At 32.7% G+C, this 27,505-nt stretch overlaps 2 protein-coding genes and 1 non-coding gene across 3 annotated transcripts; 1 reads left to right on the forward strand and 2 right to left on the reverse strand.

The window, feature by feature from the left end:
• Positions 1-585: 585 nt before the first annotated feature.
• On the reverse strand, positions 586-658 carry TRNAK-UUU. Its single transcript has one exon. It is a non-coding gene; the product is annotated as a tRNA-Lys (tRNA).
• A 107-nt stretch (positions 659-765) lies between these two features.
• Positions 766-7,724, forward strand: LOC113850184 (protein PEP-RELATED DEVELOPMENT ARRESTED 1, chloroplastic). The gene is made up of 9 exons (XM_027480594.1): positions 766-1,125; positions 2,801-2,956; positions 3,399-3,467; positions 3,574-3,744; positions 4,277-4,420; positions 4,648-4,806; positions 4,917-4,979; positions 6,226-6,285; positions 7,516-7,724. Exons 1-9 carry the CDS (start codon positions 814-816, stop codon positions 7,561-7,563), a joined length of 1,182 nt encoding a protein of 393 aa, XP_027336395.1. The 5' UTR covers positions 766-813; the 3' UTR covers positions 7,564-7,724.
• Positions 7,725-10,478: 2,754 nt separating this feature from the next.
• On the reverse strand, positions 10,479-26,630 carry LOC113850359. The gene is made up of 5 exons (XM_027480879.1): positions 26,233-26,630; positions 24,645-24,805; positions 24,222-24,252; positions 23,588-23,690; positions 10,479-10,911 (listed from the first exon to the last, which is right to left on the reverse strand). Exons 1-5 carry the CDS (start codon positions 26,527-26,529, stop codon positions 10,820-10,822), a joined length of 684 nt encoding a protein of 227 aa, XP_027336680.1. The 5' UTR covers positions 26,530-26,630; the 3' UTR covers positions 10,479-10,819.
• Between the last annotated feature and the right edge of the window lie 875 nt (positions 26,631-27,505).

A 27,505-nucleotide genomic window follows, 5' to 3' on the forward strand; every position in this document is an offset into this window, starting at 1 on the left:
AAATCTTAAACTGCTACCTAATTTTAGCATTGTTCTAGGTTTGGTTTTTCTTTGTTGTTTATTATTATTTATCTAATTAGAAAGAGATATGTTATATAATCCATTTAATTCTTTCTATCTCTCTGAGAAATAGTTGAGTAGTTGTTAATATTCTAAACTCTAAATTATAATAAGTAAAATCTTATTTTCAGATGTGTTAATTATTAAATTTTTTATATATTTATTTATTATAATATTTGTGTTAACAAAATATTTATTTATTATTTATATAAATGAATATATACATTATTTAATATACAAGTCATTAATTTAACCATTTATTATTATAAATATTTTTAAAATATATTATAAATTTATGAGAAATAATTACTATTTATTGATTTTGATGATTCACAAAACTAGTCCAATATCATAGGTCTTGTTGGTACTGCTTCCTAATAAAAATTAGAGTTTCAATTTAATAATTTACATAATATAAGTTATTGTTAAAAGTTATACCAACATTAAAAATCAACAAATATTAGTAAGGTGAAACTCCAATTTTAATTAAAATTAAACACGAACTCTATCACTAAATTAAAAAATCGCCGTCTGTGGGAATCGAACCCACGACCACATGGTTAAAAGCCATGCGCTCTACCGGCTGAGCTAAGACGGCTACGGCTTGGAACAATCATTAGTAACTTTTTATTGTTAATAAACATTAAACCCTTATTCCCTTATCCAGGGTCTGAATAAACGTCTTAGGTGTGGAGCTAAAACCCCAAACTGAAATAACTTAAAACAATGAATTGAAAAGTGAGAAAAGTGGAAATGCTTGGCGCCTCACTCGCTTGTACCCACACTTATCCCACTCTGTTCCGTTCTTTGTTTCCAACATTAACAGCTTCCTATCACCAATGCTCGTTTCAGCTGAAGCACCCCAACAGAAGGAATCGCGTTTTGGCGTCGAGCAACAACAACAACAACAACACCAGCTACGAAGTGGGTGGTGGATATCCTGAACTGGACCCCAGTGAAAGGACCTCAAAAGCAAACGCCGATTCGGATACAACTTCTCAGCGTCAAGCGCTCCTCCGAGGAGGGGACCAAGTCATCTCTGTTCTCGAAGAAATGATTCTCCTTGTAAGTACTTATTATTATTAAATGCCTCAATATGTAAAATATGAATCATTATTTTTAAAGAATGTATTCTTAAGAATTGTATTAAATTATAGCAATTTTCAGACAAATATTTTTTTCTGTTATCCTGTCATGTATAATTGTTATCTTAGATTGAGTTTTTATTGATTTTTAATTAAAGTTTTTCATTTTTATATTAATATAATAAAATATTAATTTTTAAACTTATAAAATATTTTAAATTTAAAAATAATCATAATTTACCTTTAATTTTTTATTTTAAAAGATTGTTTTTTAAATAATGTTCACCCGAAAAATTGCTAAAGAAGGAGTTATGATATTTGAATTTTACTTCTTCCGTTGACATGTAATTGTTTTCCCTTATGACACTATATATACTTTTGAATCTCACTTTTTGTTTTTCTCTATCATTTTAGATTTTTAGTGCATGGCTACTAAAAATTTACTTCTTTTAATGCATGTCTTTCTCCAACTGTGGAAAAAGAGATTTTAACATTTCTTCGTTACCGCAAAGGACTAATCTAAAAGATGTTTTTTTGTAGTTAAATACTATAGTAAAGTTTATTATATCAGGAACTAAAATGAATGGTGCATGTATAATATGAGGGAGTTAAAATGAGAGTTTACTTCCTAAAGTATTAATTAACTATTATAATGTTGCAATATTGTACGTGAAGACTAGTGATGGATCTCTTCTGTGGTTTGTTTCTAAATGACACGGTGTTTATACACTATTTTGAAATTATTGTGATCAGATTTCTTCTCATTTTGTGTAGTTTGTTTTCAAGTGGCTAATTAGTGACTGGAACGTGATATTAATGCACATCTAATATTAATGAACCAGAAATGCAAACAACATACTTTCTAATATACTCTCTAACATATTTTTAATTATTGGTTAAAGTTTTAAAAATTATAGAAATCATGTGGGTCTCACTCTGAATTTAATAGTTTTGACTCCTAATTTGAGTATTTTCTCTCATATTTGTGTAGTTTTTAACAAATTTTAATTAATAACTGAAGTGTTAATATCGTGTTAGAGAGTGTTCCTAGCACTCCGCCTAATAAACATGGAAGCTATGTGTTCCTGGCACTCCGCCTGATGAACATGGAAGCTATGCGTGCTAGCCATGCTCATTTTTCTGCTGAAGATATAGAAGTCATTAGTTTTAAAGTTGAGTATAATTGATTTTAGGAAACGTTGGAAGAATTTATGGGGAGCTCACGCAAATAGCTTATAATTTTTATTAACACTCTAATTTTTTCAATAAGCTTCTTGGTAATTAGAATAAACTTTTTTCAACTTATTCTAAGAAATTTGTTGTAAAGCGTCTGACATAAGCTTTTATGTAATAAGATCTTATTGAAACAACGTTTAATTAAGCTATGTTTTCAAATGTTCCCTAATAGAATCAATTTTGAACCATTGAAGGTAACTGGGATATGTACCCTTTAGAAGTGTAAGAATCGATTTTTCAGTGGTAAGCCAATTGGGCACATTATTGACAATATGCAATTTTTCTTCTTTTTGCAAAATATTCATTATTCTTGGTCTTGTCTTTGTGCTTTTGCTTTCATCCGTGGACACTTTTGAATCCTAATGTGTAATGTTTTCACTTGCCACAAGCCCCTATTACATGTATGAATTTGACTGCAGTTGGATGACATGAATATGGACGAAGAATCTGAAAAGGTGGCAGTGGAGTTGGCTGCACAAGGAGTTATTGGAAAGAGAGTTGATGAGATGGAATCTGATTTCATGATGGCCCTTGATTACATGATCCAGCTTGCTGAGAATGACCAGGATGATAAGGTATGATTTTCCAGCAGAAGCTATATGAATTTAGAGACCAACTGTTCTGTTCCATTGAGAAAGGTTTCCAGTTATATTTCATGACAAATCTACTTTTGAATCCTTTTAAAGGAAACAGATTAGTGATTTGATGTTTTTTACTTTTTGTCTTGTTTTGTTTTTTGTAATGTGAGTCATGCAGACTGCAGTTGCAGCTACTTATTTGAACTCATATATAAGCTCACAATTATTGTCCTTCCTGTTGGAACATATCAACAGTATACTCTTTGTCCTTCAATCCCCATGTGCCCTTGAATTTTTACTTTGATGGCTTGTTTATTAAATGGTATCCTTTAATTGATGCTTACAATTTCCATAGTTTCATATGCCAGTAAGCAAAGAAGCTGTCATGAAGTTGTGATTGGGAAATAACTGCTTCTGTTTTTCCATTTATTGCATTCAGCGCAAGTCACTGCTGGAAGTTATCAAAGAGACATTATTATCACATCTAACAAAAAAATGTCCACCCCATGTAAGGAATTTCTTTGAGCTACTTCTCTTGAGCATTTTTCTAGCTGAAGGACAGCTCCAAATTTTATGTTGTACATCAATGTGCAATTTTTGCCTCCATCTTTTAGGTTCAAGTAATTGGTCTTCTATGTAGAACTCCAAAAAAGGAAAGCAGACATGAATTATTACGCCGAGTTGCAGCTGGTGGTGGTGCATTTAAGGGTGAGAATGACTTGAAGATTCATATCCCAGGGGCAAATCTAAATGACATAGCTAACCAAGCAGATGATATATTGGAGGTATTTATTAAAACTTCAAGATTATATACATTAGCAGGTTTCTTTTTAAGTCTTTTAAACTGTAAAACTTCAAGTACTAATACTTGGTGACTATGGCTTTATATTGACTGAGAGCAAAGTGCTCATAAATCCCTTGAGGTTGGCCGTTGGCCTATATTACATTCTTCTTTTGCTACTTGTAATGATTCCCTAAAGGCCCTGTATCATCTACGTGTTGTGGGTTTCCACTTTGCACCTGTAAATTATATGTATCAAATTACAGGTTTGATAGTTATTTTATGATATTATATCATTGTGTTCCTGTACCTAAGAACTTGATTATAGGAAAAGTATGTAGATTCCTTCAGTTATAGAGTAGTTGATTCGGTTCAAATTCTAGAAGATTCTAAAATTTTGGGGCTAAAATGATATATATAGTTATATTTTCCATCCATTTTTAAAAAAATTATTTCCTTGTCCTTCAAGAGCAGCTTCTTGAATTCTTGTTGATACTGTATGGTTAATTGTTTGGTGCTGGGCTACATGTCTGCAGTCAATGGAAACTCGTCCTGTTGTCTCAGATCGAAAATTGCTTGCAAGGCTTGTTTTGATTAGAGAAGAAGCTCGTGATATGATGGGAGGGGGAATTTTGGATGAAAGAAACCACCGTGGATTCTATACTCTTCCTCAGCCTGAGGTATGTTGATGTGTAGTTTCTAATTTCCATATTTTGATCTTATCATGGCTCTCACTTCTAGTGAAACGTTACCTAATAGTATTTCAATTTCACCTGATATTATTTTTTGTTGCTAAAAGGGGTTGAAAATGGAAATCTCCATCACATTCGTAGAGATTTAAAAGTAAACATCGCTATTCATTGTCAGAAATATTATCTTGGCATCTTTAAAACTGTTGGCAGTGCAGGTGAACTTCTTAGCCAAATTGGTGGCTTTAAAACCTGGGGATATTGTGCTTGATATGATAAGAAATGTAATGCAAGGAAAAGATGAAGGTGAAGAAAGCTCTGGCAATGATGCTCAGGATGACACCACTGATAGGGAACCAACTGAATTTCTTGGAAGGGTGGGTTGAATTGGATGCATGTGTATTATTTCACTAGGGAATGTGTTATGCATGCAAGCAAATTATAATCACAGTAAAAACCTATGTAACTTGTCTGTCATGATGCGCAGCCAATTGTAAAACAGAAGTCACTTCCAGTACGCCCTGGCATGTTTCTTGAGACTGTCTCCAAGGTAAAGCTATTTTTTTTTGTCTCGAGTTAAATGGTTTGAAGCCAAGTGGACCAAGAATCCTGAAGTTTAGAGTATGAAAACAAGGGTAAGGAGAGGAGGGGGGAGTTGAATCTATTTTCTCAAAAATTTTAGTATGCTGAAATTTAGTTGATGTTCAAAACACAAAAAAGCAGTATATTTTGTTAAAAGAAAACAATGGACTTAATAAAATGATTGAGAGTTGAAAGAAGGAAGATCACATAGTACAATTAATTTTCATTATTCAACTTTACCTCAAAATTTTCATTATTCAACTTTGAATTTACAAATTATATACAGTACATCCTAGTATTATTGAACAAGCCTCTCTGGGCTCAATTTACTCCTAATATTCTCATTAAATGTCTCTTCAAGCAAAAATACTCTCTCAAGTATTGTGTGTCTTCAAGCTACTAAACATTAAAAAAAAAAAATACAGACTTGATGTTTTACGATATGAAGTTTACGTAGATTGGTCTCTTATATTCTACATGGATGTATGTCTTGTTAAATAGCCCAGATTTGAAAAGCTTATGTTAGACACATTTAAATATTCGTTAGACTTGACAAGCTTTTTTTTCCTGACAAGTTTTTTGATGAGTATAAGTTCTTTGTTGCACTAAAGGTGTTTTTTTTATTCCTTCCTTTTGTTCTTTTGTTATTTTGGTGTAAGAAGTGAAAAATGAGCAAAATGTTATTTTTGTCTTTTCTAAATACGTATGATCTTGCTCTTCTTTACGATAGGTTTGCTTTGTTGGTTAGCTTCTTGCTTTTGTACTGTATCTAATTTAGATTGTCAATTTTAAATACAATGGTTGCTTTGGTCTTCTTTTTACTGACTGTCAATTCCTTATTTCTTACTCTCAAACCATCTGTTCTTGCGAATTGTCTGACAGACAATTGCTTACACTGAAACACTTTAATAACTCATCAAATACAATATAAAATTCATCTAAGACTTAAAAGATATTCAATCACCAAAACACACTAAGACCTTTAGTCTTTCAGGGATTCGTCTTTTGCTCTAACAAATTCTTTTGAGCTATAAAATATTTGGTCCAGCTTAAAATTTCACCTTCTTGGGAGTTGAGAAACCTGAACTATTATACTCTGATATTTTCTCCCACCTTCAGTTCTTGTTAAACACTCTGATTCTTACATTAGATTTGAATGATCTCTTTTTATGTATGCATTTCAAATTAATAATTTTCATTTCTTGTCTTATCAGGTCTTGTCTGGTTTATATGCTGGAACTGACTCTGGCATCACTGCACAACATCTGGAATGGGTATATATATATTTTTCTCTATCAAATTCATAATTGGATGCTGGAAGATACATGTCATCCGCGTCCTCTTTTTTAATAATATATTTCTAATTTTATGCTTATGCTTCTTTAGAATTTTAATTTTAGCTCAGTATTTTTCTTTTGGAATTTCATTAGCTGGCCTTTGATTAATCTTATTTAACCTGTGGAAGATAATTCGGTGCTGATCAAGATAGCTACTTAGGGCATTTAGGTTTATTGTCAATTGTTTGTTTGTTTCTAAAACATGTTAACTATTTCACAAGCAACTAGTTTTCCATTTAACTGTTGGTTGCAATTACATTTGAAGTGTTTGGAAAACATATTCAAAAAATATTATTTATCAAGATGTGGGACTTTTTTTAAATTACAGAATTCATAATAATAATAATAATAATAATAATGATAATGATAATAATAATAATAATCTGACAAGACTTAGTCCAATAATTCAAGGGATAAGGAAATAGTGCCAGTGCAGCAGGTGAACCATGAAACTAAGGGATTAAGAGTAAAATTCTAGGAGGGGAAAAGGTGGGACAAGTGGTGCAGGATACAGGGGATACGGTTATTTATGCTAAGTGGGCAAGGTGTGGGGGCCCATGATGGTTCGGAGAGAGACGAATATGTTATAGAGAGGGAGAGGAGTAGATGATGTAGGAAGAAGTCACTGAGAATTCGGCCTTAGGCATGGGCAAGGAACAATGGTTCCTTGAGTTTTCTTGTTAATTTCCTTTTATGTTTCTGATGGTTGTATATTTTGCTTCATCCTATAGTGGAAATGACAAATGAAAACATTTTCTCAAATCAAATAGGCCATAAGTTTGATGCTTGAGCATACACTCGTACACTCACTACACAATAGGTTTTTTTCTTTTTTGCTGTTTATTAAAGCTGGTTTGACTGTGCCTAAACTGGAAATGACAACCGAACATATTTTTTCAAATCAAATAGACCTTAAGTTTGACATTTGAGCATACACACACTACACAATAATATTTCTTTTGCCGTTTACTAAGGCTGGTTTTACTGTGCCAAAAGAATGCTTAAATACTCAAATATCACCCCTGTTGAGAATTTTTGTTTCTTGAAGCAATGATGGTGGCATGATGCTAATATGTGCTTAGTTTTTTTGATTAAATTATCTTCTAAATTAGTAAGCCTTATAACCACATCTATGATTGTTTCTCTTGTTGCTTCTCTTGCTTTCAGGTTCATCGAAAGACACTTCAAGTGCTTCAAGAGATAGCGTTTGGCTAGTTCTCTTTCCCTTTCTCTTCCTATAAGTTTTTTTTTTTTTTTTTTTTTAATGGTAAAGAACGATGGCCCATTTTGTATCCATGCTTTTAGCCTTCTATGTGGCTGAAAGACTTATAGGCTATTTATTGCTACAGGTATAACATAACAATATAAAACTTTGTTGACCCCAAAAAAAAAAATATAATATATATATATCTTTTGCAAAGTGTGAAAATTTATTACATATGCAATGAAAAATGGTAGACATCAGAATTTCTGGACTTTGCTATGGACTGGTTTTAGCCTCAAGCACTTAAACGGTCATTTGGGCCGAATTACTTTTTATACTATTCATTTATTTTTTTCTAGTTCCATCTTCTTTTGTATAACATCAAGAAACTTAATTTTGGATTGAATTAAACACTTCCAAAAATATAATTCGGGAAGTAATTACAAATCACATTTATAAATTTAAATCACTTCTAGAATAAAGTTTTTGAACGTGTTTAGTTGTATTTCAGAATTAAAATTTCAGATGTGATATAAAATGGTGGTATGCCTTGTAAAGCATATTTGGTTGGGAATGAGAATGTAGAATTGAAAAAAAAAAAAATCACTGCTGCTCATAATGTCTAAATATTCAAGTGTTTGCTAAAATTATTGACCTAGCTGATAAATAGAAAATAAATAAAGATATTATTAATGAAAATATCAAATTCTATTTATTTATAATGACGATATCAGATTCAATAAATCATTAACTATGTCAGAAGGATGGGAGCATAGGTATACAATTTTATTATATCACTGGTTAGACGCTGCAAAGATGAAGATGCCAAAAAGTCACAATTATAAGCAAAAATTGATGCATATAAAATTGGGGAAGAATTTAACCGAATATAACATCGTATACTTTGCTTTCAAAAAAGTCCTGCAATATTGATTCATGAAAATTTACTAAAATAGTCCTAAATGTTATAATTACATGTATGTCTTAAAAGTTTAAGATGATCAAAATATCTAATACTACCATAAATGCTGGAAAAAAAAAAGTTTTAATTGTTTACCCATGGACTCAGATTCTTTGAACTAATTGCATCTTGCAGTTAGACTATTTTCATATTTTTGCTTAAGCAAGAAATTTTTGTTTAAGCAAAAATGTAAAAAATACCCTAACTATAGAGTGCAGTTAATACTAAAAAATGAGGCAATTTGGATATATGCTTTATTATTTTATTAAATACTAACCAATATTTGATTAAGGAATTAAAAGTAATTTTATTTATTAATAAACATAAAAAGACAACTTCTTATTCTTATTATTTTTAATGCATTTTTCAAGAAAATATACAGTTTATTGATTCAGGTTTTCATGACAAATACTACTTTCCTTTTTTCTAATTAGTCCATGTAAAAATTTAAATTACAATGCAATTGAGTTTCACTCACCTCAAAAGTCTTGTTGCGTCACCCATTGGTCTCAGAAAGATATGTTTACAGAATTCTCTCAGAACATGTGTTATTTCATACATGACTTCCTCATTCTTTTTCCTAACTCTTTCCTTAAGCTTGTTTGTACCCGCGCCACAAACTTCGATTCTCTCAAATCGTCTTTATTTCCTTAAGAGAAAAATTCCGTTACACATGCATTGGTAAGTGTAAAATTTGGTTCCAACTGTTTTTCGGCTATTAGCATTTTTGGATTCAAATTTAAATGAACAAATAGTCACGATTATTTCTGTTACTAGTTGTAAATTTTGTGTTAAAATTCACATTTTCAAGTATTTCAATGTGTTTCCAAACATATAATGTGTCAAGAATCAAAGTTTCATATGATTATGTTATTAGAAAAAAGTTTCAAGCTTTAGAGGTAATCTCTGGTAATTTGGACACTTCTCGACTTTGCTATTGTTATGCTCATTGCCTTAAAACCTAAAAAGGTTGCATCTTCTTGCAAATGGGTCATCTTGCTTGGTATTCTTGATAATTATTTCCAAAGAATGGAAAGTTATGGTTGACTGTTTAATCCTCAAGACAAGAGTCAAGACGACCCACTTCTCAAGTTCAGGCTGGGCCCTACTTGATGCATTTTCTCATCAAACAATAGTTCAACAGTAGAACTCAGAAAAGTTTTCATCAACACTACTTCAGTAACCATGCATCCTATTGAATCAATTTTAAACGACCAACCTTGACAGCGGGAAAAACACCTTTATTTCCCCATCTTCTGAACCGGAACAACAACTTTATTAAATCATGCTTTTTAAATAAAGGAGTCAAATTTAAAAACATAAGTTAATGGATACTACTTAGTTACCCGATCACGCTTGATGTTTTGTTATCACTTTGACGAAGCAATAATAAAAATCACCAAAAAAAAATTATAATTTTGTTAACTTAAGTTTTAAGGAATAAAGACCATATTTAAACATCTAAAACTAATAAACGATCCCCTGCAGTCAGGAAAATGGCTGCAGGATGTTCAGTCTAATCTTCCACTATTCATCTTCTTTAATTATATTCTTTATTAATATTTTATTTTAAAAAATATATATTAATGGTTGAAATTACTGACTACAGTACCTGCAGAAAAAAAGAGATCCGGAGTTAATAAAATTTTATAAAAAGAAAAAAAAGACATTTATTTGCATTGCAATACAAAGGTGTAATAAATACTTTCATTTTAATAAAATTTTATCATTATTAGTTGTTTAAATTCAACTCTGAGGATTGAGATTAATCAAACTATAAAAGTTATTAGAAAAAAATTATGCATAAAAGGAAATAATAATTTGTAAAATTTTAAGGTGCTGTAGCAGTGCAAATCACAAAAAGCAAAAAAGTACCATCATCAACCGACAAAGAGCGTCGTGATGATAAAGAAGCATGTTCCATCAAATTAAGCCAACAGAAAGGTATGCAAAAGGAAAATATCTACAGAATAAATGAGTTTATTAGATACAATATCTCATCAATTTCATGTTACTTTCAATTTACTTTACCCTTCTCACAGGTCACAATCAAAATTTTGGGAACAGAGAAGGCAGGGCAAAGGTCAGTGCATTAATACATTATCATATTTCTGCTCATAACAGATTCTCCTACCTTACCAAAGGAGCTTTAAACTAAAAGCATCCATATCTTTAGCCGTAAACACATTTTTAACATGTCAGAAAATAACTGAATCTAGCCGTATATAGCTTTCAGCATTGTGCAAGGGGGAAGGAGAACTATTCGATTTCTTTCCACAGTGAGGCATATTTAATTTATTCTCCTCTCAATCCCTATATCGATCAGTATTTAGTGGTTGGTTCCAACGGTCTGAATCATGAGAGTCAGCCACAGATCCTCCATTCATGGGTGCAAATGCTGCAATGAAGTAAAGAGTGATTGGTGAAAATATTGATAGAAAAGAACAAAATTGCTAACATAACAAACACAAGATAGGTAGCTTCAGATGCTCTTGAATCACATGGTCATTTCATGCAATATAAACTAAGTGATTTGGAATAAACTTTTCCTTGATAACAATTTGTTAGGTCACCCCATTAATAGTTTGTCTAAATAGATTACTTAGTTAATCCCCATTAGTTGGTTAGTTACGTGAGTTAATTGAAAAAGGCATGTTGCCTATAAATAAGAGGGGAGATTAAAGAGGGAGGGGGGGGGGGTGATTTGTGAAAGGAAATTGGGGCCTTTATGGCATTGGGAGATGCAGACCCTTGAAGTTCTGCAGTGTGTTTGTTTTGTAATTAGGGGTCATCCACTCATCCCACTTAATAAGAGACCTAATTTCTATCACAATTGCCTGTGTTAAGATTTTACAGACTTGGGACCTCCACCATTCAAAGGGTCGATAGGTTGTAACATTAATACCATGCACAAACATAACATAATTTCCCATTAGATATTGTGCTGCTGACTTAAATTTGTGCTTCGGTCATAATCTGAAGAAAATGACACAGCTGCTTTCAGAAAAAGAAATTCATGGCAAACTACTATTGGCCTCTAAAAATGCTGTTGAAAATTTGAAATTAGAATGAATGAAAAACAGATTTCAGTATATTCACAAATCAACCATTTAAACAAAGGCCTAAAGCTCAATATACTGTCTGGTGAAAGGGGGACAATGTTGGGGTTACTTTTGTTAGATTCAAATTAGGCTTGGTCCTAACTTCATTTGTGGCTCATTTAGCAAACTCATGTCCCGTTAAACTAAACCCACTATCTGAGAACTAGCTGAATTAAATACACACAAACACTGAGTAGAGTATACACACCTCACTAGCTAGTTAATTTGTCTGCATGTTCAACATCTATGTTGCATGGATACCAGGTACGATACTGGTAGAAAATACAAGTCTTGAAAAAAGACTGGAGGTATGGGTATGTTAATATAATATTTTTTAAAATGAATATTAGCATGTATATTTTAAAAAAATCTAGAATTTTATATAATAAGACATGACAAAATTATATTAAAGATGAAAAAAAGGGATGCTTCCTAAATTAGAGGAGCAGAAATGTTGGTTAATTGTAAAGCTGAAAATAAGGGATTAATACCCCTGATTGTACTTGGCAATATTGAATTCTTTCCTTTTTTAGTAAATTAAATTCTTTGTAATCCCTAATTGGGATCCTGATTTGTTGTACCCTAAATGCTATTTATGCCTCTTGTCTCACTCAATATTGAGTGTGGAAATAAACACTTTTACATGGTATCAAAACACAAGTCTGAACCATGACAGAGTGAGTACCATGCCTGATGAGCAAAAGAAATCAGCAACTGAACTTGCCGGTGATTGATACAAACCTCCTTCCAATCACTGGCTACAAAATGGCCAGAACTATTTCCATGGGCAAGATATGTCCGCCTCTTCTCCAAGGAAAAGGGAAGGAAGAATATATTACCAGTGACACAAAGGAACTGGAAAAGAAGGATCCAACCTACCAGAAATGGAAGCTTGAGAACAGCCTGGTCAATTCCTGGCTGCTCAATGCCATATGAAATGAAACTGGAGAGAACTTCATGTATTACGGGACTGCTACAGAAATTTGGGGTACTGCATAGGAAACCTACTCAAATGTAGACAACAACACAGCCATTTTCGAGATCAAGAGTCTCCTATATGACCCGCGGCAAGGACGTTGTTCTCACTGAAAACTACCATGCTCTCACAAGGTATTGGCAGCAGTTGGACATTTATGAAGACATGGAGAGGAAGTGCCCTGAAGATAGCAAGCAGTACAAGACTCTGGTGGAGGACCAAATATACCAATTCTTGTTGGGGCTGAACAAGGATTTGGATGAAAGGGGAGAATCCTAGGAACTAAGTACTCTCTAGTATCTGTGAGGCATTTGCAGAGGTTAGAAGAGAGAAAAACAGAAGGAAAATTATGCTGAATGGACACATGGACAGTATTGCCACTGAAAGCTCTGCAATTATTGCCAGAGGACCCCAAAGGAAAAACGAGATGGTGGGATCAAGGTAGTTAAAATCGGGATTTTACTTTAAACCGTAAAGGAGAGTAAAAATCGTAAATTGAATCGTAAGATTTTATAAAATTTATGTATATGATATAAATTCATATTATTCATATAAAATATCATAAATTAAGGGAAAAAACTTCAAATCAGTAAAAGCACTTAAACAACGTAGCACTCACAAATCATAATTTATTCCATAAGAATGTAATGCATTTACATGAGTAAAAAATAGACCAGAACAAAAAAGATGCAAGAACAGCAGTAATAGATTTAGTTGCAGACCAGGTTGCATGCACTAGGAGGACTGCTGAATGTTGACAACAATGTTAGGGTTCAAAGCTGCTAGAGGCAAATTGGATTCCATAAAAAGGAGATATATGAAAGAGGCGTCAACTACGATAAGGTTCAACAAAATAGACTTTGCGAGGAATTTTCAAAATTGAAGTAAAATCGTGAAATCCCACAATTTGAGGGATTTTACAAGGATTTTACTGAACTAGGATTTTATTCACGATTTAAATCGGTGAGACTTCCAAAATCGTAGAATCGGAAGATTTTAAGATTCAAATCGGGATTTTAACTACCTTGGGTGGGATCACTGCAGAAAAACAGGACACACAAGGGAGACCTGCTGGTTACTCCAATGGAAGCTTGCTGATTGGAAGCTGGGGCACAAGGAGAATAGAGCTCATGCTGCAATCAGTGAAGAAAAGAAACCCAACGCAGAATCTGAATCCAGTTTCTTCAGCAAAGAAAATACGGAAATGATACAAAAAATGCTGCAACAGACCCTTCAAAGCACAATTACTAATTCTTCTACAACTACACTTGCTCAAAAGGTAATCTCCACTGTCTTTAATATTAGCCACCAGAAATCAGGACCTTGGATTGTTGATTCTGGAGCCTCAGACCATATGACGGGGCATATCAATGTCTTTAGCCAATATACCCCTTTTCAGGATGCTCTATTCACACAGCAGATGGAACCTCTTCTAAAATGGTCAGGAAAGGACTTGTGATAATTTCTGAAGACATAATGCTGAAATCTGTATTACATGTCCCTAATTTGGATTGCAATCTACTGTCTACATGCAAACTGACACAAGATCTAAAATGTGTTACTAAATTTCTGCCAGACATGTGAATTTCAGGCTTTGGACTCAGGGAAGAAGATTGGCGATGCTTAGGAAAGTTCAGGCCTCTACCTTCTAAGAGTGGAAGACTACAACAGAAGACATACAAAGACACTGCAAATGTTGTCCTCAAAGGATGATGTAATGGTGTGGCACTATCACCTTGGAGACCCAAATTTTTGTATTTGAAAAAGATGTTCCCTACTTTAATTCATAGGGATATATGGGCATCTTGCGTTAACAATATCTCAGGCGCAAGGTGGTTTGGTAACTTTCGTAGATGATCATACAAGGGTTACTTGGGTTTTTTTCATGAAGGAAAAGTCAGAAGTAGGGAAAATCTTTGAAATTTTTCACAAAATGATACAAACTCAATTTAAAACCTCCATCGAAATCTTCAGAACCAACGATGGTAGAGAGTATGTTACTATGTTCACAAATCCTTTCATGATTACCTTTTCAAAAATGGTATTGTGCATCAAACCTCATGTGTTGATTCCCCACAGCAGAATGATATTGCCAAAAGGAAAAAAAGACATCTCGATGTACCCACAAATGTTCCATATCATTTTTGGGGTGAAGCTCTCCTCTCATCAACTTATAAACAGAATGCCAGCGAAGCCCCTTAACTTCAAGACTCCTCATCAAACTGTTAGGGACCAAAATCTATGTTCAGGTAATTGAAGAAAAAGGAAAGGATATTTTATTGATTATGATAGGAATTAGGACTACAAGAATCCCCCAGAGCCAAAGCTCCTCTCAGAGAATGTTATTCTCCTCTCATAAGTCTAGCCAAAAACTACCCTCCTCCATTCCACAACCTAACAATTTAAATAAAGAGCAATGAAACAAACCTATTCTAATAACAGAATATCTTGACATATTCAAATTCAAAACCTAATCTAATAACAGAATATCCTGATTGACTTATTCAAATTCAAAACCTAATCTAACAACAGAATAATAATAAAACAGAATAATAACAGACTTCCTAATTATTGATTATTAGCTTTTTTCCTACGGGAGTAAACCCGCCACACAGTGGGCCTTGTAGGGCTTGTATTCTAAAGGCCTTCATTGCTATTTTGGGTCCCATCACAAACACTTCTATCTGCCAACTCAAACACCAAAACTCATTACCAACCTTCCACCTAAATTTTAGTTGCACTGTCTTTGTTCATGACCATCAACCAAAAAATCCCATAATTTCTATGAGGATACAAGAACCTCAATGGAAGGCAGCAGTAGATGAAGAAATCAAGGCCTAAGAAAATAATGGGACATGGGAGTACCCTCAACTTCCACAAGAAAAGCAACCAGTAGGATGCAAATGGATATTTTCTGTAGAATATAATGCAGAAGGCAGTGTCGACTGTTATAAAGCTAGGTTGGTGGCTCAAGGATTCACTCAATCATATGGAGATTATGAGGAAACTTTGCACTGGTAGCAAAATTGATTTTTGTTCAGGTATTTTTTGTCCATTGCAGTAAATTTGGATTGGGATTTCCATCAATTGAATATCAATAACGTTTTCTTAAATGGAGAGCTCAAGGAAGAAGTATATATGAAGATCTCTCCTGGACTAGAATCATCTGATAACTTGGGGAAGGTTTGCAAATTATGGAAGTCACTTTATGGTCTTAAGCAGTCTCTGAGGGCCTGGTTTGATAGGCTAACTCAGGTTGTGAAGGGGCATGGATTATTTCAATGTCAAACAGACAACACTATGTTTGTAAAGCGCTTCCAGGAGGGAAAACTTGTTTCATTGTCTATGTCTATGATATCATTATCACTGGAGATGATCACGAGAAAATTATAAGTTTCAAGCAGTGTGGATAGACAGGCCAGCTAAAGAGAGATTGTCCATTTGCATTGAGACAACCATCCTCTAGTCATGCATTGGCACCTGGAGCAATAACATATACTTCAGCTCCAACAGCTCCTATTAGACAGCCAAAGTGTTCTTTTGATAGACAGTTTGGAGCATCTCAGCAAGTAGGAATAGGATCTGGTGGAAGGGGTCAATGATAGGCCATGAGAGGTCAATCTCGTGTTTTTGTGTTGACTTGTCAAGATGCTTAGCCATCCAATGCTGTGGTTATAGGTATACTTTTTGTGTGTTCTCACTACGCATGTGTCTTTTTGATTCTGAAGTAACACACTCCTTTATATCTTTGTTATTTGCTCATTGTCTTGGCAAGTGCTCTCCTCCCAAAGATGAAGTTTAAGCTGTGTCTACACCAATTGGTGAATCTTTGTTAGTTGATTCTGGGTATCATTCTTGTGAGGTATTAGTTAAGGAGAAGAAAATTGCTTATCGATCTTATAGTTCTTAAAGTGATGGATTTTGAGATGATTTTATTCATGAAATAGGTGGGTTGGTGTAGGTATAATGTTAGTAATATGTTAAAAAATTCGAGGATGAATTTTCTTTTAAGGAGGAGATTGAAACTAAAAAAAAAAAAAAAAAAAAAGAACCGACTCAAAATGAAAGGGGAGCACCCCCCTTGCTTTTATTTCTGTATCATAACTCCTCATTTTGCACAGCGCATCCCTCCTTTTCCATTTCATTTTCCCTTTGTGCAATAGCCCCCACTCCTCCACGATTTTCTTCAAGTGTCTCTCACTTCCAGATCTTTCTCTCATTCCTCCATGTGAGCATTACTTTACATGTTTTGATCCATTCTTTTGAGATTCTGGAAAAACCCTTGTAATCTATTTATATTTTTCTTTGAAACAGATAACTTTGAATGAATTTCTAGAGTTAGGTATAGTACTCTAAGGAGAAAGAGGCATTACCCATTGCAGAGAAAATTTCTATTTGAGTACTGAAGGTATGCTTATAACTCTTAAGATATAAGAAAAAAATTAGCTCTTGACATGTTTTATTTGTAAGTTGTATGAAAGGTATATTTTAGAATTTTGAGTATAAATATAATAAATCAAAATAATTTTCTAATGCTTTGTTGGATGTTGAAGATGTCCAAATTTATTGGTCATTAGCTATCTTACAATTTCGGAATAATTTTGGAAAATGATTTAGTGGTTCTCCATTGTTGTGAGTCGATAACGATTACAGTTTCATATTTTATAATTTTTATTCTAACTATTTACCATAAATTATTGCTACAAAAAAAAAGACTTAAATATGATTTTTATTGATGTGAAAAAGACATATGATCAAGTATTAAGAAAAGTTTTATGGAAAAATTTAGAAAAAAAAAAAAAGAGAGTCTATGTAACATATATTCAAACTATACAAGATATGTATGAGATAACTACATATGCAAGAACTTCTTGAGGCATATCTAAGGACTTTCAAATTGGAATATGTCTATATAGACTCTACTTTGAGCACTTACTTTTTTAATCTAGTCTTAAATGTGCTTACAAATGACATACAAAAATTATCCTTCAGTGCATACTCTTTGTAGATGATATAATGTTGGTTGATAATTCAAAAGAAGAGGTTAATGCTAAATTTGAATTATAGAAGGAGACTTTAGAATCTAAGAGTTTTCTCTTGAGAAGGCAGAATATATGTATTGTAGGTTTAGTAAAAACACAAGATGAAGATCATTCATTGAAAGTTAAAATTGAAGATTATATAATAAGACAAGTTTTCAATTTTAAGTACCTGGGACTGATTATATAAAATGATGGAGAAATTAATGAAGATGTTACTCGCAAAATACAAGTTAAGTGGTTAAAGTGGAGAAAAATATCAAGAGTTATTTGTGACTGTAAAGTATTTATCAAGCTGAACGGAAAACTTTATTATACTGTAATATGACTAATTATCCTATATAGTAGTGAATGTTGGGCTTGAAAGGAACAATAAGAGAAAAGAGTGAGAGTGGTAGAAATAAGAAAGCTAAGGTGGATAAGTGAACACACGAGAAATGACATGATATAAAATAATAGTATACGAGATAATATTAGAGTAACACCTATAATGAAAAATCGTCTTAAGGTCATTTAGTCATGTGCAGAGAATACCTTTGGAGACGCTAATAAGGAGAGTGAATTGCATGACTCTTAGTCCAGTAAAAAGAGGTTGAGGGAGGCCCAAAAAACCATAAATGAAGTAATTAAAAGAGACCTTTTGATTAAACAATTTTTTGAAAATTTGGTATTTGATTGAGTTCAATGACATTGTGTGATTCATGTAACTGACCTCACCTACTAAAATAAAACTTAGTTGTTGTTGTATTTGCTAATATTTAAGCATGAGATGTTTGCATCGAGACTTTTATTTTTGAGAATAAATTTAGTTTATGTTTAGGGTTTAGATTTTTCACATAAAATTATTTTGGAATAAGTTATGTTAGAATCTCATTACTATTAGCGAAAATAATAATTTAAGTGTATCTAGTTATACTTCACAACGGAGCTATTAGTGCATGAAGAGGGTTATCAACAAGGTGAAGCTGACTGTTAAGATGAATTATCACAACATAAGCAGTGGGCTACCCATTAGATGAAGTTATCTATAAGGGAGAGGTCACTCTTGAGAGCATAGGGCTATCTGAGGTGGACTTTGGGTCTCTCATGGGCAGAGTTATCAATAGCAGCAATAGCGGCCGCAATCTCAACGGAGAGGCCCTCTCCCACGACAGAGACCCTGTTGCGTCGCGAATAGCGGCAGAAAACTCCGAAAATAGAGGATGGAGCGGCTGCTATCCCATTCTCCAACGTTTCCGTTTTTTCCCCTCATCTTTTACCGTTGGGGCCCTTTAAGGGGGGCAATTTTGGAATTTCGACCCCCCCTTATATTTCTGAATCATCTTCTTCTTCAACCCTAGCCTCCGTCAGCTCTCCTCTCTTCTGTTCTTGGTTCTCTCTCCTCTGTTCTTTGTTTTCCGGTCATCCTCTGTTCTCTATGCTCTGTTTTTCCGACGAGGCTTCCACTTTGATTTTCTGGTCATCTTCTTCGTCTCCAGCGAGCTTCTAAGGTGACCCAAATTATTTTGAGTCATTTTCTTCATCTCTTGTCATCTTCTTCAAGGTCAGCACAACTTTTGACATCACTGAAATACTTTCCGGTCATCTTCTCCAACTCTGGCAGACTTCCGGCGAACTTTTTGGTACTGAACAATTTTTTTTTCCCTATATTTTTCTCTGGTTTTTTTCTCGTCTCTGTTTTGATCCTTCTATTATTTTCTGTTCGAAATTTTGAAAGCTTAAAGAAGAAGTAATGGCTACTCCTCCCAATCAATCACAAGGAACTAACTCTGTTTCGATTTCATCCTGTGCATTAGTGAAGCATTTAGGAAATAATTTGGATATAGGTTGACAATGGAATAGTTTGAAAGACAAATAATAAAAAGTCTGTTACTTGTGACTTTTGTGGAAAAACGACTACAGGCGGTATTACCCGAACAAAGAGGCACCAGATGGGAGTGAAGGGAAATGTTGATAAGTGTCCAAGGATTTCCAAAGAAATAAAAGAAACACTGATAGCAGCTCATGAGAAGAAGAGAACTGAAAAAGAGGTATATTTACTTCAGCATGATGAAGATGATGATGAGGAAGAAGAGGTGCAAGAAATTCAAAATATTCGTAGTGGAAAACGACTTTCAACCTCAAGTGTTACATCAGCTTATGTTAGTGGTTGTAATGCCACCAAAAAAGGAAAAAATGTCAAGGGCCCATTGGATTTATTGTGGTTAAAGAGTCCAAAAACAAGCATCAAATTAGCAAAATTAAAAAGACAAACAAGTATAAATGATGCTTGTATCAAAGAGGCAAGAGCAAGAACAATTCAATACATAGAGAGATTCCTTCGTAGGAATGGAATTGCTTTCAACGTTGTGCGCTAAAAAAGTTTCAAATTAATGGTTGAAGCTATAGGAAACTATGGTCTACATCTAAAGCCTCCTAGTTATCATGAGTGTAGAGTTCCTCTTCTTAAAAAGGAATTAGAGTATACAAAGGAAATGTTGAAAAGTCGTGAAGAAGAAAGAGAAAAAAGTGGATGATCAATTATGTCAGATGCGTGGACGGATAAAAAAAATAGAACATTGATCAATTTCTTAGTAAATTGTCCAACTGATTCTATGTTTGTAAAGAGCATTGCTGCATCTGCTTATATGAAAATTGGAGAAAAGTTGTTTGAGCGCTTGGATAGCTTTGTTGAAGAGATTGAAGAGAAAAATGTTGTATAAGTAGTTACTGATAATGGAAGTAATTATGTATTAACCTGTAAGAATTATTCTTAACTCCATATTAATATCAGTTTCTAATTATTTTATTAGTTTCTAATTTTAGACTATGCAATTTAATTTTAGGTAAGTTGTTGCAAGCTAAAAGACCACATTTGTTTTGGACTCCATGCGCCGCACACTGTATTGACTTGATATTAGAAGACATTTAAAAAATACCTAGAGTCAAGAGAACAATCCAAAGGGGAGTTACTCTTGTGGGTTTTATTTATAATCATTCATTGCTTTGAACATTATGAGGAGGTTCAAAAATAAAGCTAAATTGGTTAGATATGGAGTGACAAGGTTTGCCACAACATTCCTCACATTACAAAAGTTGCATGATAAAAAAAAACAACCTTAGAAAAATGTTCACTTTCAATGAGTGGTTAAAGTCCAAGGAAGCTAAAGGAAAAAGGGCAACAAACACTGTGCTTATGCCTTCTTTTTGGAATGATGTGGTTTTCAGTCTTAAGGCTATGGGGCCACTTGTGCAAGTTTTGAGACTTGTTGATAATGAAAGAAAGCCTGCAATGGGTTATATATATGAGGCAATTGATAGAGCTAAAGAAAGCATTCAAAGGAAATGTAGACAAATATAAGGAGATTTTTGCTATAATTGATAAAAGATGGGAGTGTCAACTTCATCATCCATTACATGCTGCAGGTTATTATCTGAATCCTCAATTTTTTTATAGCAATAAACAAATTGAGAATGATCCTAAAGTTGTGGAGGGCTTGTATAAATGTATTGAGAGGCTATGTATAAGTGAAGATGATGTAGACAATACTACAATTCAATTGTCAACATATAGAAGAGCTGAAGGTCTCTTCGGTTTAAGTGGAGCAAAAAGACAAAGGGCTACAATGGCTCCTGGTAAGAGATTTGTTTCATTTTTTTATTGTAATGTAATTATGTAGATATAACACAAAAAGTTAATAAGTTGATGTATAACTTGCAGCTGAATAGTGGAAGAATTATGGAGTACGTACACCATATTTACAAAACATTGCTATTAGAATGTTGACTTTGACTTGTAGTTCATCTGGATATGAACGAAATTGGAGTACTTTTGAGCACGTAAGTAAATATTAAGTAACTTCAATTTAAAGTTCTTATATTGAAAGTACAAATCTAATATATTTTTTTTTATGGTAAAATAGATTCATTCTAAAAAGAGAAGCAGACTTGAGCATCAAAGGTTACAAGACTTGATTTTTATTAAATATAACCAAGCTCTTAATGAACGTTTTGAGTGTTCTGACATGGTGGATCCTATTATCTTAAAGGATGTTGATGATAGTAATAATTGGTTGCTAGAAGGAATAGCTAGAGATGATGCTGTGGATGAATTAGTGTTTGATGATGATAACTTGACTTGGAGAGCTGTTACTAATGCAATTAGGGCTAGTGAGCCTATAATCTACACTAGGTGACAAGCTAGATCAAAATCCAAGACAACTACAATTGCTTCTTCATCTAAATCTAAGAGAAAAGGGAAAGAAATTGTACAAGAAGAAGAAGAATGTGATGAGGAAGACTATGAAGAAGAGGAGGAGGAGGAGGAAGTTCTTTACAAAAGTAGTGATGAAAGTGAAAATGAAGAAGACATGACAAATTTTGGAGATGAAGATGATGATAATTATTAAAATATTTGTATTTGAATTGAACACTTAGTATTTTTAAACATCTAAGCATTAGAGACTTAAATTTAGTTAGTTAAATTTATTTTTATATTTTGTTGTTATTTGTTATTGACATCTAAGCATATATATATGTGTGTAATTTAATTTATGAGTATATTTATAATACCTAAAATAGCAGTCATCCCGCTATCCGCTATGCCGCTATAACGTTTTTTAGGTCGGCCCGCTATTCGAGATTGACTACTATGCTCATGAGAGACTATTACAATATTACATAAACATTTTCTTTTAAATTGTTTTAGAAAATTATTATTATTTAATTTTTATGTACATGCATATTTTATCATAGTAATTGTGTTCAAAATAATATTTTATCTAATAAAGTAAATTTGTAAACTTTTCATTTTGACTAAATTTTTCAAAGAGAAGATGAATTTCTTTTAAAGTAATGAGTTACAAGTTACGACAAACTTTAGCTCATCCTAGTAGAATATCTATTAATAGGCCCTCAATGTTCAGTAACCTTATTTCTTTTTGTTTTTGTTTTTTGGACTTTCTGCAGCTATTAAGGAGTTAGGTATTATATTGGCTATATAATACATGTTTTGGCATTAATATTATGAAAATTTTGAATTTCGTTGGCTGTGGTTGAATCATAGACAGTTTGATTGGTTGTTACATTTTGACATGATGAATTACAAAGAAATTGCTGCCAAAATTTTGGCAAATTTTTCATACTACTTGTCAAAAAAATTTACTGTATTATCATGGTGTTGGTTTCTAAATAGACTTGTCAGTTTAAGTGGTATTTCTAGGTAACTTAGCTTGTGCGTCAGTCATGAATCCAATTCTGAGTTGTGACAGTAAAGTTGGAACACACACCCTCAAGCTCCCAAGCTGATGATATTTTGACCAAGGCACTATTGAAAACTCTGTAACAATCTAAGGTGCAAAATGGACATGAATGACATTTATTACCCAATTTGAGGGCAGTGTTTGTTATCAAGCTAAAAAACAGGAAGGCCTGTATTGGGCTGATTACTAAATTAGAGGAGAAGAAATGTCGGTTAAATGTACAACTGATATTAGGGGATTGATATCCCGTACTATATATGGCAGTTTTGAATTCTTTCCCTTTTTTGTAAATTAAATTCTTTCTAATCCCTAATCAGGATCCTGATTTGTTGTACCCTAAGGCTATTTATGACTCACGTCTCACTCAATATTGAGTGTGGAAATAAACACTTACAAAAACAAAAATGGGAAAATTGAGAGGAAGGAAAATATTGTGGTACTTTTAATTAAAAATTGTTTGTTCTTGGAGAAAATATCTAAGCCTAATACCCAAGAGGTATCTATCCATGTCCCAAGCCACACCTAGTTTTATCTTATTGGAATCATATCCAACCCACGTGCCCTTTTTAAATAATTTTAATAAATATCTAACATGTACCCAAAAGCATCAGCACCACAATGAGATCAAACGTACCAGTGAAATTATGTAGTGCATTGGCCATTTTCCTGAACAAAAGTTCTGTATGATTACAGTAACCAGCAAAGAACGTTAACTAACCTTTCTCTCTCATTCTTCTCTCTCTGTCATACTCAAATTTATCCCGAAGAAGGCCAACTTTCTCCCAGTTATCAGATTGCCTGTTTCTCCCAAAATTATGGTCCTGTACAATCCAATCATAAGAGATATTATCAATGGAAATTGGAAAATTATAGTAAACAATATCCCAACTTGAAGTAACAATTTGAAAATAATTGATCATGTAAACTTCAGATTTGCTTGGGAGGTCTAAGTCTCAGTTGACACAAAAGTTAGCCTGAGGACACTCTTACCAAAGTATAATAAAAAAAGTACTACTGAATATCATCCCTTTCCCATTCTAGATGACATGAACTAAGATTCATCCCTTTTCATTCTCTCAACAAAGAATTGGGCTTCTTAAGTTGACATTCCAACAGTCAAACCATAATTATCCACAGAACTTTGATATAACCAAAAGAATAAACTGAGGCAATACAAAATGAAAAAACACAATTCATTTCCAATGGCACTTTATTCTTCAAGGATCACTGATCACTAATCAAACAATATTCTTAGATAAAAGATAAAAACTTCACGGCATAAAAAAATACAACACATAAAATAACCTGCCATACTAATCATTTTATAGTATATTCAAATTATTCAATCGTACCTTACTATGCTCCATCTGGGTCCTTCTACCCCTGCAATGCAATAACAGATAGCACCAACATCAGACATAATCCCAACGATCTCCATCATTTAATGACTGAAGAACCTTCAAACTAAAATTTTAATGAGGCTCATCTTAAAAAAAATAAAAAATTCAATGAGGTTGTTACTCAACCAACAAATAGTGACCAGCAAAAAAATTTTGAAAACAAAATTGGGCATAAGCAACAATGCATAGCTAAAAAAGATTCTACAAAATATTTGAAGAAAAATTGTTAGACTAAGAACCAAGTAATCCCTTTATTCAGCAAGATAGTCACATCAGTAACTCGTACATATAACATTGAAAGCAATATCATTTTTTTTGAAATGAAAGCAATTATGGGTCCTAGCAGGAGGAAGTAAAAAAGCAATGGAGGCAAACCTATATGGGGAGAAATCTCCATCGTCATCTTCAGCAGACTCATAGTTTGCATGATCCTGAGCAAGCTTTCTAGAGTATCCCTCATCCCAGTAGAGTCTCTCCCAGTTTTCCCTAAGTTCATTATAAAGTTCCATATACTTTTTGCACCAAGGTTCATGCTCCTTTCAGTACAATACAAGAATTTTAGGACCACAATGAAGAGTTGAATTTCATAAAGATATATAAAACATCACAAAAATCACAAATTGATTGACTACATCAATTCTTCAATAAACAAGTCAACAATGCATCAGTATGACAAAATCAATCAAATTTCTCGTTCATGTTAAGAAAGAAAATGACCATGTAATTATGAGAATCCAAAACAAAGCATACAAAGACAATGGCACAAAATAAGTGAATCGATACTCGATAGAAACATTGTGCCTATGCTGTGTAATTCTTTTCACCTAGAAAAGATGATCTCAGAAAAAAAGTCAATAATGATATTCATACCCTTGTATAGTACCTCCACCTCTCTTTCACCTTATTTTTCTTTATCTCTTTTCCTATCACACTATATCACCTATTACATCTTACACCACTCTCTCCTCCTATCTCTGACTAGGTGTATACACTCAGTGAAAGTTAGAAAAGCATTTCCCAAAAATTTTAACCAAAATCAGCAAGTAAGTGTGAACCTATCATCAAAGACCAAGCTGAGTTATCAAATTTTAGCTATGATATATATTTTTTTACCACATTTTTTTCATGAACCAAAATTACAAAATGAAAAAAAAAAAGGAGTAAACGCTCAAGTTAATCTCCCTCGACAGTGTATGGTACAAATATTCTAGGAGCCAATAGAATTCAGAAAATGTTTTCTGTTTTTTATTTTTAATTCTTTTAATTACAAAAATAACACCTTATTTTTATTCTGTTTTCAAAGATGTGTACATTGTTAATACTTTCGTAATTAAAAATTAAAAAACAAAAACATTCTCAGAAATTAAACAACTTCTTGGTTTCTAATATTTTAAAATCTGTGTTAATCAACAATTTTGCAGTGTCACTCAATTTAGTTACTTTAAATTATATTTTTTTAATTGTCATTTTGGACTAAGGATGCGTTTGGCTACTCAGCTTAATAAAGTGTTTATTAAATAAAATCTTTTTAAATGATGATATATGTCATAAATTTAACCAAGAAATTTATTACAATAAGCCAAAAACAACGTATTTTGATAAGCTAATACCAAGACGTTTATTGAAATAAGTTAAACAAGTAATAAGCTATTTTCATGAACTCTTTTAAACTGACCCTAAAATAATCAGAAGTGAATGTAGTGTGAAGAATGTCACCAACACATTAATTTGAATACACTTTTCAACACACGATTGCGAGCAATCAAATTTTCAACAAATGTTTAAACATTTTAAAATATTAATCGATCAAAAGAAGTGTATTAAATAGCAGGCTAAAATGATGATGTTACTACTAATTCTCATGTCAAATTGAAAAAACAGTTTTTTGTAATTTCGGTAACTAAAATGTGGCAAATTAGAAAATTAAGACGATAAAAAAGGAAGGGAAAGATAAGAAACTAACGGATTCCTTAAGAACAAGGCGAGTTCGGCGCATGAACTGGTCTCTGAGTTGCTTGCGGCGTTTGTTGGGGATGTTCTCCCTGGGAATTACGAAGCGCTCACGTGGCGGCACGTGATCGCCGATCTCGTGCATTTCGCCATCCACAACCCACCACTCCGATCTCTCCTCCGTCTTCTTCAGGGCCAACGGCGCCGACTTGGGCCGCGTTCGAGCCCAGCGGCGTTGTGCCTCGTAGGGCCCACGACAGTGTGCTGTGGGGGCGTGGAGCTGAAGAAGGCGTTTCGCTAGAGAGAGCATCGAAATAGAGAACAGACAGTGTGACTCTCTCACAGTGCTTGAAGCATTGCTTCATTCAGGTTCTGGTTGCTTGTTTTATTCACTCCATTATTACTGCGTTTATGGCCAATGTTGCACCTTTTCTTTTTAGTTTTGTGTTTTTTTTTATTCCTTTACTTAATATTTTTGAATTCTTAAATTGAATTCATTAATATTTGTATAAATTAAATTAATAAATTTTATTTTTACTCAAAGTTTACTTACTTAACAAAACTTTTTATTTCATTCAAAGTTAAAACAATTCCTTTTTTAAATATTAATATAGTATCTTATAGAATTCTTTAAATATTATTACTTTTTAAAAAAGATATTTTAAACTTTTAAAATTACTTAGTATCGTAATTTTCCATAAACTCATAAATATTAAGAAAAAATTAAAAATCTAGGTAGAAAAGTAAATAATAAATTATTAAATTTATTTAATTTTAAAATAAAAATACATAATTGATTAAATAATTTTAAAAATTTAAAATTACACACAAAATCCAAATGAAATAGGATAAAAAGTGCAATTAGACTCAATTTGTTTAGAATTTTATTAACCTAAAAGGAGTTTAAGAATTTAGAAAGAAGTTTTATTTATTTATTGAGAAGTAACATATTTATTACATTAAAGTTATAAAGTATAATAAATATATTTTTTAATATAAATTTACCACTTTTAAGTGTTTAAACTTAACTTTAAAGATTAAGATTAATATTTTTAATAAAAATTATGGATAACTGTATTTTAATCTTTTTATTATGATTAAAGAGTAATTTCATTTTCGCGTTAACCTTTTATTTAAATTTATTTTATCATATTTTAAATTGTTACACAGAGCACCAGACTTTTATTTACTACTCAAATAATGATATATTTAAGATAAACTTGACGTTAAAAAAATAATTTAAAAGGTCTAAAACTTAAAATTTGATGAAAACTAAAAAGTAACTG

This window comes from Abrus precatorius, unplaced genomic scaffold (genome assembly GCF_003935025.1).
Source record: "Abrus precatorius isolate BTA unplaced genomic scaffold, Abrus_2018 Scaffold9, whole genome shotgun sequence".
Taxonomy (NCBI): Eukaryota; Viridiplantae; Streptophyta; class Magnoliopsida; order Fabales; family Fabaceae; genus Abrus; species Abrus precatorius.

Bases quoted from the DNA above. Each gene is read 5' to 3' on its own strand.
- LOC113850184 (XM_027480594.1), top strand. From the start codon at position 814: ATGCTTGGCGCCTCACTCGCTTGTACCCACACTTATCCCACTCTGTTC. The intron at 1,126-2,800 runs GTAAGTACTTAT...ATTTGACTGCAG, and splicing joins TCGAAGAAATGATTCTCCTT to TTGGATGACATGAATATGGA. The intron at 3,745-4,276 runs GTATTTATTAAA...ACATGTCTGCAG, and splicing joins AAGCAGATGATATATTGGAG to TCAATGGAAACTCGTCCTGT.
- LOC113850359 (XM_027480879.1), bottom strand. From the start codon at position 26,529: ATGCTCTCTCTAGCGAAACGCCTTCTTCAGCTCCACGCCCCCACAGCA. The intron at 24,806-26,232 runs GTTAGTTTCTTA...TTGTACTGAAAG, and splicing joins GCCTTGTTCTTAAGGAATCC to GAGCATGAACCTTGGTGCAA. The intron at 10,912-23,587 runs GTTAGTTAACGT...ACTTCATTGCAG, and splicing joins GAGAAGAATGAGAGAGAAAG to CATTTGCACCCATGAATGGA.